The sequence below is a fragment of the Xiphophorus maculatus genome, chromosome 9 (assembly GCF_002775205.1).
Source record: "Xiphophorus maculatus strain JP 163 A chromosome 9, X_maculatus-5.0-male, whole genome shotgun sequence".
In the NCBI taxonomy this organism is placed as follows: Eukaryota; Metazoa; Chordata; class Actinopteri; order Cyprinodontiformes; family Poeciliidae; genus Xiphophorus; species Xiphophorus maculatus.
In genome coordinates, this window is record NC_036451.1 from 27,112,160 (window position 1) to 27,126,139 (window position 13,980).

The 13,980-nt window shown below is 38.9% G+C and overlaps 1 protein-coding gene across 1 annotated transcript in view; it reads right to left on the reverse strand.

The window, feature by feature from the left end:
• tgfbr3 (transforming growth factor beta receptor 3) overlaps positions 1–13,980 on the reverse strand; it is a 78,302-nt gene that overhangs the window by 43,642 nt on the left and 20,680 nt on the right. Inside the window, exon 3 of the mRNA XM_023339494.1 lies at positions 9,002–9,189. Within this exon, the coding sequence (XP_023195262.1) occupies positions 9,002–9,189 (188 nt within the window). The remainder of the gene's footprint in view (positions 1–9,001; positions 9,190–13,980) is intronic.

The window sequence follows — 13,980 nt, forward strand, 5'->3', positions numbered from 1 at the left end:
CCAAAACATGAACATCAGGAGCTCACTTTAAGGAATTGGTAAACACACAGACAACTGAAATTACAACAAAAAACTTTTAGAAGGATATCACAAAGGAGCACTGCTAAGGTTAACTTAAAATCATACAGCTTGGACCTGCCAAGGACCAATCTGTTCAGTTATCTGATGTGTGTTTGTATATGAGGGTGTATCTTGTCTGTCTACATCTTGGTTTTTTCTGGATCACTGCAGTTACATAAAGGGAGGAAGGAGGAACATGGACCTGTAGCCAAGGAGCTCAGTGATGGAAGCAAGGTGAACCAATGGCTCTTATCGGTCTGATCCACATTTTCCAGCGTGATAGGGACTCTACCTGGAGTCTTTCCCCATGAACTGCGATGCTTATCAGTCTGCACTCTGCTCAATGTCAGACACCGGAGAAAACCAAAGGAGAAGAAAAAGCCCAAAAGACGTCAAAGTCAGATGGGGCGTTTGGATAAAAAACCTTTAAAAAGATTGGAACAGATCTACAGATCCTTGCAAAAGTATTCAAATCCCTTAAATGGATCTTGTTGCCTTTGAAACCACAAACTTTCGTGTATTTTATTAGGTGGATAATTGTGAACTGGGAGGAAGTCTTACACGGTCCATTTCAAGCATTTAGATTCAGCCCCCACCGCAGAGTTAATCCTTTGTAGAACCCCGGCTCACAGCACTAACAGCTTCTGGTCCATTGAGGGATGTCTCTGTACCATTTGCACATTAGAAACTGAATGTTTTGCTCATTTTTGGAATACCAGGAAGATGGCTTTGCCAATGATTCTACTACATGAACATCCTTTGATCTGAACTATTCCAGTGCAGCTCTATCTCTATGTCCACTAACCTTAAAATTGTGCAATTTGACATTTGGAAAATACATTTGATTAATGGAAACACGGCACTTTTGAAAAAACTCTTAATTTTTCAATCTGAAGTTTTGATGTTTGGAGAAGGTGGTTTTCTGGCCATATCAAAATGAGTGTATTTTGCAAAACTGCAAAGGAAACACTTGTTTTTCATCACACTAATCACATGATTAGCAATGGGATGTTACTACTGGCAAAAAAGACAAAGAAGATGACAGGAAGTGGCACAAGATGATGGCGCGGCATGTTTTTTAATGAGTTATCGAATGAACAAGCTTATTCACAGGTGACTTTAATTGTATTTTTCTGCTTAATGCAAACACACAATTGCGAAATTGTGTTTTTTCAACATTAGTGGAATATCAAAGTTTTGTCCACATTTGTAGTAGGAACACAACTATTTTCTTCCTAGAAAGAGAACAGGTTTTCTTTCAGGATTGACCTGCATTAAACTCCACCCATCTTCTCATCAACTCTGACCAACTTCCTTGAAGGTTTTGGTGAGTTTGCAGCTGTGACATGCTCTTTCTATTTTCTGCTGATGTACTTAATTGTACTTCCTAATCAACCTTTTCCCTAACCTGTGCCACTTTCTCTTTATGATTTTTTCGGTTCACTAATGTTCCCCAACAAACCTCTCCTGCAAAAGTCAACAGAGTGATTACACTTATCAGTGGTCTTGTAAGGGTAATGGGTTGCGATGAGTCCATGTCACACTTTTCAGTTTTCTGTTTGTTAAAAAGTGTTGAAAAGTAGATATATTTTATCTCCACAAGGTGGCACTACGTTGTGCTGATTTATCACATAATACAAAAGCATGGTTTGGCAGAGATAAAATGCAAAAAAGTAGACTTTAAAACTAATATTAAAGCCAGTATATTTATTTGTTAAGGGGATTTAGAGAGTGATTGATTCCTATATTAACCAAGCAAATTCAGAGCAGAAGATGCAAGAGCCAAATCTTGGATTCCATGTGTGCATGAGTGAATTGACTGGGCCTCTGCTGATGTGCATGTGGTTCTACTGCTTAAGCTCCCCATAAATGGACATATAATGAGACTGCAATCCTGGTATCTAATGGAGCATTGTGGAGGGGTGGATAACAGTGTGCTTTTCTGCTATATTTCAATCTACCACTTTCATTTTAATGAGCTTTTTTAAAGAAAATAAAATGCATTTCTTCAGATGCATAGGGAGTGTGCGCATTGTTGCCAAACTGTTATAATGTCTGTAGGCCCACACAAACGGCTGCACCAGCTGTGTGTTCCCGCTGTTAAAATTTGCATCAGCCGAAGCTGAAACTGCACAAGTTTCAACCAAAGTGACAAGCTTGCTGGTTTGTGCTACCAACATAATCTAGTTTATGTTTCCAACATAATCCAGTTTACGTTTCAAACATAACCTAGTTTACGCTTCTATTGCCACAAAAACCTAAAAGGCTTAAACAAAATCTGGCAAAAGAACAGTCGCCTAAAAGGAACACGATGTGGCAAAATCCTGGCTTCAGTGGTAACGAACCACTGAGAGCAGGTCTGAGAGCAAACTTTGCCAGCTCCCAATGTGTGTGTTTTGTTTAGTGTGTGAGCTCAGCTTAGATCTGTTCTCACCGCTTGTTTGTGCCTGGAGAGCTCCTCCAGCCAGTCACTTACACAGTCTATGATATCTGTGAATTCCAGCTGATAAAGCAATCATCTGCTCTGCCTCACCCTGATCAGGGTCTGTGGCCGCATTTGATGTCTGTTGTACTGATTAGAGAAGGAGGAACGATTTGAGATATCACCGGCCCGTTTGTTTATGCCCCCCCCCCTCGGGACTCTGTTTTGAAATGCTGTAATTTGCGCCAAGCTAATACACGTTTCCAGCTCGTCGCCATGGTGCAATACACTGCTCGAAAGCAAATGCATATGGAAAAATGCTAAAAACTCGATACCTGGATCTTGAATCCAGAGCAGAGGAATCAGAATGAGGCAACTGTTCTTTCTTTGGGTCAACCTGTAAAAATATGTCTACAACATCCCTAAAGGATTAAAGCTCAAATGAAATATGAGCAGGCCACTCTGCCTGAATCTCATTTTCTTTAAAGTAAAAGTCACTGTCATTCCCTGAAACTGTGAAACTGTTTCATACTTCTTTTTAGGAAACCACAATGTAGTGAAGCCTTGCGTTTCATCCAAGTGCTACAGCTTTCACGCTAACTCTTACTTGGCCTATTTATAGGTAATGCTTTCAAATCTACTCCGTCCCCGCTCTTTTTGGGGGCCTGCATGCGTAAAAGAGAGAAGAGGGGTTTCTGTTACTCTGTTGAGGGCCACTGAAGCTGAAGAAAACATCATGTCTTATTGCAGGCAGATGCTAATAACACTAGGGAAAGATTTAAAAAAAAATGTCTAGACATGCTTATGTCAGAGCTTAGAACTTTATGAAAACAGAGTCTTAAGAGAGTATCAAACAAGAAGTCTCATATTTAGAGGACGTAGATATTAAAAATCAAGAGTTTAAGAGAGGAAGAGAAAAAATAAAAAGGTTAAATCTACACATTTCTATCTGGCAGAATGAATTTCTGATGGTCTGGTGCAACCATCAACATGACTCATAGCTCCTTAAGAAACCTTAACAAAAAATGAATTACATGCCACTACTCTTTAGCTTTACTTTACCATAATCACTTAGAGAAATGACATTTCAGTGTGAAAGAAACACACTGACATGGATCAACAGTAGCAATAAATAACAGGGACATCTGATAAATTGGGTGCCATCAGTTAAACCATCTAGCAGGCCGGTCTCCATAGCAAATTTTGCTGAATGATAAATTATCTCAGAAGTTATAATATTAAGTGATAATGCTGTTGTTTTGAGACCATTCCTGTAATATCACTGAAAGCCTTATGAATGTAAGCTTATCCCAGACCATGATGTATGCACAGTGACTACTGAGTCACTGGGTTGCACCTACTGATAGAGTATTGGTGTAAAAAAGACTGGTCTGGAGCCAGAATGCTGAGTCGTGTTCACCTGTGGCTAACAGTTCAGACTCTGCAGAGCGCCTTCACTGGCACACGCAGGAAATCCTTCACTGCTTTAGAGAAAGCGGAGATGAACCACGACTTTCACACGAAGCAGGCTTCACACACTGCACCAGCAGTGTCTGAAATTCTCCCTTGTCCTTATTAGCCCATGAGTTCGATGTGAAAAAACTGATTTGCTCCCCGTATCTCATCGAGACTCGGCTGTGCAGTCGCTCGCTGTGACTCAGAGGGCCAGCTTGTGTTTTCATGTTGCAGACAACCGATGCTCAGCCACAGGTGTTCCCCGTGCTGCAAGGCCGTCGCTCAAAACACACCAGCACAGCCTGCTCCTCAGCCAACATGCTACTTCCTCTCTCGGAGGTGAAGAATAGAGACCTCTTCAACTGCGCACTGACCAAGTTGAAAAAAAGCAGAGTGATGCTAAAGGAGGAAACTGATTTATCACACCTAAGGGTTACATGAAATCTGTTCAAAGTAAAAGAAAAAGCATCCGCTGTATATCTCTGCAACAAGTGAAACTTTGAGAAACACCAAAACAACTACAGAATATGAGAATAAACAGAAACTGGCTGATCACTAAATAAGAGCACAATTCTCTTATATGATGACACCTTTGGTACAGATGTGCACAAGTCGAATGAATAGTTTCGCAAACTAATAAATGGCAGCCAATTTGAGCCAGGTTTCTCTTCAATAAAGTTAAACAGCCATTATTTAGTTTCCTGTGATATGGTTACATTTTTTAGTAGAAGTTCCAAAAAACAAAAAAATGTCTCAGTAGGGTGTGTTGTGATTCTTTCTAGATGTGTTTTATTTCTGCAGACATCTCTATCTGAGAACCTGGGCTTTATTTTCCCAGGAAATAATTTTTTTCTTTTTAAAAATACAAAAAAATACTGTTAAGGAAGTAAAATTTTCTGTGTATGTGTTAAGCAAAAAAAAAAAACTGATTCAGTAATTATTTTCCCATCAGTGTTTGGAAATCAGCAGCCAAATCTCTGATCGGTGCACCGTCACTCAAGGCCATCACTTGATATGCTTGTTAAAGCCTATATACTTTAACAGTAGATAGGCTGGATTATGTGACAAACTGGGTCAACCTGGAATGGACTGCAGCACAACCATTAATTATATAAGAATCTGAGATATACCACAAAACCCAACATATTTCCTAAATCAGCCATTTGCAATCCAAAAAGTCATTTTTCCCCTCAGTCCAGCAAAACAGAGCCACAAATGTTACGTGAACTGTTTTGTTTCTATTTTTAGGTTTAAAATAAAGAAAAACATAAAAGTTTTTAAAATAAAACAAATGGAATGAATAAACTCTTTTCTGTGGGATGCTGAAATAATGTTAAAAAAAAAGTTTAAAACCTAAAGCCAAAAAAATGAATCCAAGAAGAGTCTTCTATTGTGGAAATTCAGTGCCATTATTCCATAATAAAAGAGGAACAAACTACTAAAAACATGCCTTCATTATTTGAGCTATACTTAAAAACATTAGCCAGTTCTTGTCAATTTTTAGTCAAAAGTATTAGGAGCCACTGTGGAAGGTTCAAAAGCCACTTGCGGCTCTGGAGCCTCTTGTTGCAGATCCTAAAGGCTCCTGTGTGGGACAGAAAGTTTGTGCTTGACTAACTTAATGACAGTTAATAAGGTTTTTATTTGGAATCCTGGTGATCTAAAAACATTATCAGCTTTAAGGTTTGGGAGAAACTCTTTCACAATGTAATCTCTTGATCACAGGACAAACTGTTTACTTGGAGCCATCAAGGATAAATAATGGAGAACAAAGTGGCTGTTTAGCTCTGCTCTTTCAAGTGAACGTGGCCAAGGAGATTTGAGATCTCTTTATCTCTCTTTATTTACCCATAATTCCTTTAATCTATCAGACAACCTCTTCTTCTTGTCATGAAAGATCAGGGGCAGATTAAGCTGGTGACGGTGTATCTCCACCACACTCCCACTGAAGGCTGGTGGAGGAGGAATTTGAGTCCAAACAGGGCACTGTGCTCCACAGCTCAGGTGGACCAGAGTGGGAAGAGGTGCTGGTTGTCCTTCACAGGCTCTTATCTAATCAAAAGCAAAGATCTTGACAACCACAGTGAGCTTCAGCATGGTCAGCTGGTCCCAAAGTGACCTTCTGCAGCCAAGGATGGACTGTAGGGTGAGCTGAACCTACAGATATGAGAAGATGACTTGACTCCAAAGCAACATACTGAGCTCACTGATGACAGAAAACATTTTGTGCATTTCTGAAAAGAAAATATGAGGCTCCCTGGAAAAAAATGATAAACATTAACTCTAAGGAGACTTGTAGAGTTTTGAGGGTTTGTTTTTTTTAAAAAAAGAAAAACAACCAAAAGCTATGTCGGGTTAGAGGCAAGGGCCTTGTGTGAAATAAAATCAGCATTATTTAAGAGGCAAAAACTAAAGAGGTAAAGTAAAGTGATTAAAGAAGTAGTTATATTTATGGCCTTTTTTCACCCTCATGTTCTCAAGTCTTTATGAAGAACACAGACGGGATTATCTCATCAGAATGTATTTCTGGTGATATTTCATCAATATTACAGCACACATGATTAAACCTGAGTAAAGCCAACATATTTTGAAGCTGTTAGTTGACAGTGAACCAAGGTGACTTAGTATTTACTGTCTGTAATGCAAAAACTAAGTTTTTTTAGCATGTTGATTAGTAGTTTTATTTAGAGAAGTGGGAAGTAAATGTAAATGGTGTCACAAAGGAAGAAGGCTTTATCTTTGTGTGGTTCATGTGGTTCTATGTTATTAATAGACAATATGCACAAAAACACTGAACACTGGAAGACAAGGCAAATAATATTGATCTGATAAATTATTAGCTTAAGTAAGCTCCATGTGACAGAGTTTGAATAAATTCACTCAAACTCCTGAGTAGACAGATTTGTAGTAGGGCCAAGATTTTGACACCTTAATTTAGATTAACTAATTTTAAAGCATGAAAAATTTTAATGCAATTAGTCGCTTTTTTGATTGTTTGTTTGATTTTACATACCAAGTTTCTGGCTGGAACCCTTGTATATGTGCATTTCTGGTACAACCGTAAATCTGATGCAGAAGCAACATCCACAAAAAACAACCATGGATGACAAAGCCACTTCTCTTGGGTCACTGGGGTTTTAATTTTTGCTTCATAAAACAATCTGATCAGACACTGGAAAAGACTATTGCTGTTTTCAAGTTGTCCTAAAAGGAGTTCGCCTATCAGTGAAGCTATTCAAGCTTGAAATAGCATCTCGATACTAAACATGTAGCAGAAGCACAAATGTCCCCAACACTAATGTCAGCGATCGATCACAGTCCACATTTCTGAAGAAGTATTTAAAAACAAGTGCTAAATGAATGATCAGGGGTTCACACCAATTTGATGGACGAATAACCTAAATAACAGGTGCAAAACAATAGATATCTTTGTTGTTTGTTGTTGAGCCCATTTGTCAATTTATTCAATAATTTACCAGGAAGAAGTGGCTTTAAATTGAAAATGCTGCTTTTTTTTACATTGTTATCTATTAAAATACAATTAATTGCAATTATTTAAGTGATTAGAGATCCTGAAATTAACTCCATTAGAAATTATTCAAGTCCAGACATTAATTTGTAGATATGATAGATGTGCTTCAAACCATTGCCTTATTATGTTATCAATGGATACATAAAAATAATACGAGGAACTCACTTTGCATAAAAATTTCCTCACATGCAGGGAAACTGCTGCAAAAAAACAGTTTTCTGGATCATCGTGAACTTTAGTGTGACAGGTTTTGTTGCAGCCAAGAAGACCAGGCCAGCTCCAGAACCGTCTCCTCCTGAGGAATGTGCTGTAGAATTATGGATGACAGGGCTGGCTATACTTCTGTACATAAACTGAGGCCTTTACTTTTCACAGTAAAGTGTCTTCATACAGTTCATGTGTTTGGAGTGGGCTTCCTTACATTTCTGTCCAAAAACACCACCATGAGCAGAGTATGATCAAAATACAAAATGGACACAATACTAGCCAACATGATGAAGTACCATGTCACAAGCCAAAAGACATGAAGTGGATCAAAGATCAGAACGTTTACAGTTTGGATGCATCTCCAAAAACTCTCTGGATCTGTCGAGCCTTCACATAGAAACTAAAATCAAGCAGGTCAGAGTTAGCAGACATTATGAGGAAGGAAAAATTGTACGTCTCATAAATTTGGTGCATTTGCTGAGACTAGCTTTTGGAAAATTTAAAGTGACTTTTAGTATTCTGCAGAATAGCCCAGAAAGAAGCAAAAAAATTAAAAAGCTACACACTGTTATCGACTATACAGGAACATTCACAGTTTAAACCTGTGATATCTAGGCCTAAGATACATGCAACAAAAGCAAATAATGGAATTATTATTTGCAATTATCATCTATATGAGAGAGCAATTATCAAATGGGTATTATTAATATTATGTTGTAAAACGCCTCAGGAGTGCAGGAACAGTTCTTCTGCTGCAAGTACCTCAAAGCTGCTTTCTGGATTCCACTCGGCAGCTCCAAACTGCAAGCCTGCACATGCTACCCTACACACTGTGGTGACAGTTAAAAATCCAGACACAAGACTTCTTCACGCATGATTCACGTTCAAGGTATGGCTGACGAGCCGCAGTCCAGCCACAGGATCTGCGGCATAAACCCTGAAGATGGGGAGGGGTTTCACTATCAGGAGATATGAAGAGGACCAACAAAATACTTGATCCTTTTCTCGTTCTTTGAAAAAACTTTTAGGTTCAGGTCTAGAAAGCTGATGTAATCGGGTTCGGATAACAGTCGCTTTACTTGGTGAATCTGTGTGAGTTCATCACATATTGCTGTGTGTTGAAAGGTCACACCAGTGTATCATAATGTACAGAGAGTGTGGATTTTCTCACAAGCTGGACATGAGGGGATGGCCTTTTTCAGGCGATAGATAGATGAGGAGGCGGAGCTAATTCAGATCAAGTGTGACAAAGTTGAACTTTAGTCTTTAGAAAAAGATATCCTCAGACTTTTCTTGGCTTTGTTTTTCAAGTGTGAATGACTCACTCTTGCAGGAGTGCTGTCTGGGCCCTCTGCAGCATGTCCTCTCAGGTTAATGACGTGGACCTCCTGAGACAGACTCATGGTGCCTTTGCTTGCACAGCCTGACATGGCGGTGAAGCTCTTCAGGATGGCCTGCACAGGGTGTCCGGTCCCGACCGGCAGCAGCTCACACGGACTGCGAAGCAATGGCCCTTCAATGCAAAAAAATCACAAAGAACACATACATCACATACATATTAAGGGAATATATGTTTGCAAAGTTTAACCCTAACCATAAGCACATGTTGGATAGTACGAAGTTAAGCAATAAATAACAGCTTTATATAATTATTCGCTCACCTTGAATTTTTCCCACTCTGTGGCAGAATAGATTACAGGAAACTGACACTGCTCATTGCCATGAACATATCATGCCTACAGTGAGACATGGTGGTCAGATTTGATTCAAATCCCAGTAAAATACTGAGAAGTTTGTAGTTGCTTTGGTCAAAAACGGCAAGGCACCTTAATCAGGGTACCTGTAGGTCTCAGCAAGTCAAATTTAAGACTTTTTAATACCTTTTTAATGCCACTTTGAATAAAATGTATAACCAAAATACAATAAATATAGAGGATGATGGGGAGATTCTGCTCCACTACAATCAAGCATGGCAAAAACTAACATTTCGGAGGCTGTTTGCGGATATCGGCCAAATCTGTGTGCTTCTCACACTGCATATGGCTCTCTACCGTCTTAACTCCCGTAGCACCAAGTTTAAAAGATTTCTTTGTTTGTTTTGTTTTTTACAACCTTGTATTGGTTGGCAACGGAAGTGAGCCAGTAGCAAAAATTAACATCATCCAGGCAACTCAACAAAAGAGTTGAAGATATGATTGAGTCGTGTATACAGAGGGGAGCACCCTAAATAAGGACAAGATTATGTTTTAATTATGGTCTTTGTCAGTGCTTTTTATATATGAAACTACATTTAAGCAACAAGATTTATGGGTTGTTTACAGGCTGCACTGAAGAATGAGGGCATGCCACACTGTACACTTCCATTCTGTCTGCCATCTGTACGACCCACTTACTCAAAGTCAGGGTCTTTACTTTGTCACCCAAAGACAGCGTGGTACATAACAAGATTCAGTCATTGAAGCAAAGCAGCACACCGCCCAGTAAAATGTGGCTATAACAAGGTCAGGTTTTCACCTCTCAGTTCATCCAACAGCCTTGTACCAGTCAGGGCCCGCTAACATTTCAAATGCACCGCATTAAACCTGCAAAGCTTGCCAACAGCAATCTGATGGAACATGTGGAAACAATTAAAGCTCGAGCGCAAGACAGTTCGATGGCAATTGTAAATTTTCCCCCGACTGAAAACGTAGTGCCTCAGCAGAGGGATAAACCGCTGGGGAAAAGTCAGCTTCTTTTTCAACCTCAAACACACAGCCATTGTTTTCTCTTTCTGTGCTCTCCAACAAGTCTATGTTAGATCAGCATAAAGCTGCACATCACACATGGCACAGCTCCCCTGCGTTTGTTGTGAGAAAATCGGGCACGTTTTATTGTTCCCATACTTATCTGACAAGGAAAAAAGCTATCTCGAGCTGAATTTTGTGCCGCCTCACTATTTATCCAAACACAGGGAGACAGAAGCTTATTAGGAGCTTAAAAATCATGTTTAAACTGATTAAGACAAAGTAAGATCCCGTAAGGCGATAAAAACAGAAGGCCTAATGGCAAAAACCTGTGTTGGATCAGTATTTCCACCCTCTGCCTTTGACCCCTATACCCGTTTCCTCCCAAAGGAGCGCAGGCAATTCCCTCCCTGAACATGTCATCACATCTCACTCCCACAAACACATCCGAGGGCACTCCGACTCACTTTTTCCCCCGTACTCACATGGAGAATAACAAACAACCGCCAGACAAACAAAGAAAAACGCAGCTCCTTGTCAGAGACTTCCAAGAGATTACAGCACCAGCTGGAGAATGATCTGATTTTCTAATTGTTTGGGAGCACAACAGAACAAAAGATATAAAGAAAGGGAAAAAAGGAAGGAGACTACACTTTTTTTGCCAGTACACATTTAGGTAAATAAAGGAATAGTTTAGAAGTTTTAAAGAAAGTTACTGTTAAAAAGTTGATAATAGTGGATAACTTTATTTTCTTGGTTCCTGATATTTGGGCTAGTCTTAGAGGAACCAAGATTAGAGCGAATTATTTATGTTTTTTAAACTTCCAATATCAATATATCTCAGGAACTTCATTTATTGCTATTTTGTAGATTTTTATAATTCACTGCTTCTACTTCCAGATAGTTATTCTATGCAGAAACAACCTACGTGTTTTATACCCAGTATGTGTTTCGCACAGGAAGATAATTGGTGGCCCACCACCTCCAGCCCCCATTTCCTGTGTACATTATGATTGGACTATGCTTATAACCATTCAAAACAACTCTGACAACAGCTAAGTTTCATAAAGTACTGCTCACACAAGTCAACAGAATATTTTTGAGCTTTTTTTTTTGCAGCCTCATTTTATTATTAGACATAGACAGTCTGTATAAAATTTGGCAGTTTCAAGAGTTTCAATAAAAATGTATAAACAAAAGCAAAACGGTTATTCCTACTGTGGCTATAATAATTAGGGGTGCAACAATACATGAGACACGATTTCTTTCATTTTGGGAGGTCTGCAATCAGCTGGTACATGTAAAGCCGATCTTATACACCGATTCTTATCGTCTTCTGTCTCCTTTTCATTTGCCTTGAGAGAGGGCTGACTGACAGACCTGCCACCAGATCACATTTGCATATGCACAGTAAACAATAGTCACCCCACTTTTCCTACTTTAGCCACTATTCCAACAAAAAAGAAATGATATTGGTCAAAATCAGAATCAGTAAATCAGTCTTTTTAAAGGCTGTGATCGCTATAAAACTGCAATCGGTGCACTTATATTCTGATTATTGTGGTTAGCATATAATCTTTATTGTTTATTTATAGTTTTTTTTATTTCGATGCAAAACACCTTTAAGTAACAACCTGCTAAAGATAGCAGTAGTAGTTTACAAGTGCATTCTGTGCAGAATTCTACAACTTTTTTGCCTTTCTGTTCTTCATATACTAAAACTGATATTAGCTGTTTGATTAGTTACGCTTTTCATAGCTCATAGTTTTCCACAAGTAGTTTCAACGTATTCATAATAGTATAGGACGGCACTCCTTAGGTTTTCACACTATGATTGAGCATCTTCTTCACAAGCAGACATTTTCTTTCTTATAAGCAAAGGATACATGTCAGTCTTCTTTCAGCCAGTGCTCAGTAGCAGGTGGGGAAAGGGAAATGCTTCACTATTGCATGCTTCATATATATAACAAAACCTAATTCTGGCCCCTCTTGTTCCAGGGACCAACTAATCTGATTTATACTCAAAGAATCTGCTACGAGAGTAATCTACAGGAGGTATGCCTTAACCCTTACAGAAGCCCTGAACTGTCCCTTTAGTTAAATTCCTTGGTTCTGTTTAAAGTGCATATGTCATTTCTATTAGACTAAAACCAGAAGACACAGGAAATAAAGTTAGCATCTGTTGGTTCCACCACATAATCTGTCTGCCTCTCTCCCCCGCTTCTGTCCTCATTTTCAGTTATTCTTCTTTTTCTTTCATCACTGGTTGTGTTCTATCTGGGTCAGGCCTTCTACGCCAACCGCAATAAGTCACAGAGGACACACAGTAATGGCCACACAGGCTTTTAAATTTGGATATTGTATTTAATAGATACTATTGTATTTATGTAACAGTTTTAAGTCTGACAGTAGGGCATATATATAATTAAGAGATTTCAATGAGTCGATATACGTTTCTTATTTGTACCAAATGAAATTCCGCACGTTTAAAATTGGGTCAAGAAAAAAGCCCTTTGATGCCATTTAAAAATGGCTACTTAGGCTTTAAACACTGATACTGACTGCATTATTATCAAGAGATAGATCTGAAACTGTTCAGTTTTTGATTCTTGACAGCCACTGTAAAATGGAACAAACAAACAAAGGCTCAGAAATAGATTAGCTTGTTTAGATTATGGAATCCAGAAAAAACATGGCTGCTGTCCAGACTGCTGTAGTTCACTGGAGCCACAATGGCCTTAAAAAGCCTAAGGGAAGCTTGTTTTGAACGTTAAAATAAGTTACATAATAGCTTAAAAGTGACATGCTTCATTTCAGACAGGCATCAGGAAAGGCAACTTTCAGTGACAGTCGCTGGTGTAAAAACCACGTGTAATAGTGAAACAAGACTTTGTGGTTTTAGCTCTGAGGCTGAGAAGTTAAAAGCATTTAGAAACTTTCATCGCCTCGCTTATTCTCTCTGGTAGTGGCTTCATAAACGAAGCTACCGGGACTTGAGCTGAGTCTCAAACTGAATTAATATGCAGGAAAACCATCTCACTGCTGATTAAAAAATTTGTCACCTTAAAGCTCGTGGCAACAGAGGATATGCACCAGTAGCTATAAAACATGTGATGTTCAAATTGCCCCTCCTTTTCTAATTCTTATTATTTGTGTTCAGAGGAACAACCACAAAGAGAAAACAGATACCTAACACACAAATGCGCTTCTAGCATGACTCACTGGTAGGTGTGTGGAGGTGTTTTTGTTGTAAGACAAGATGATTTAAGAAAACCTGAACACTTAATTTCATCAACCCCAGTAAGCTTTGTTACTGTTCTTTTGATATCTTAAGAGGGACTCAGCTTTTCCTCAGCATAACTGTACCTTCACTGTGATCTTAGGTAAGCAGGTTGTTTCTCCTTGTGACTGATTTCATACATATTGAAAGAAAATGAGGTGGAATATTCATAAACAGCTTTTCTGAGGTTGATGTGTCCTCACCATAGTAACACAGACTGAGATGCAACTTGTAACACCAGCTCAGCAAAAAACACCACTTTGGAATCTTTCGATCTGTATTAAACTGAAAATGTGGATGA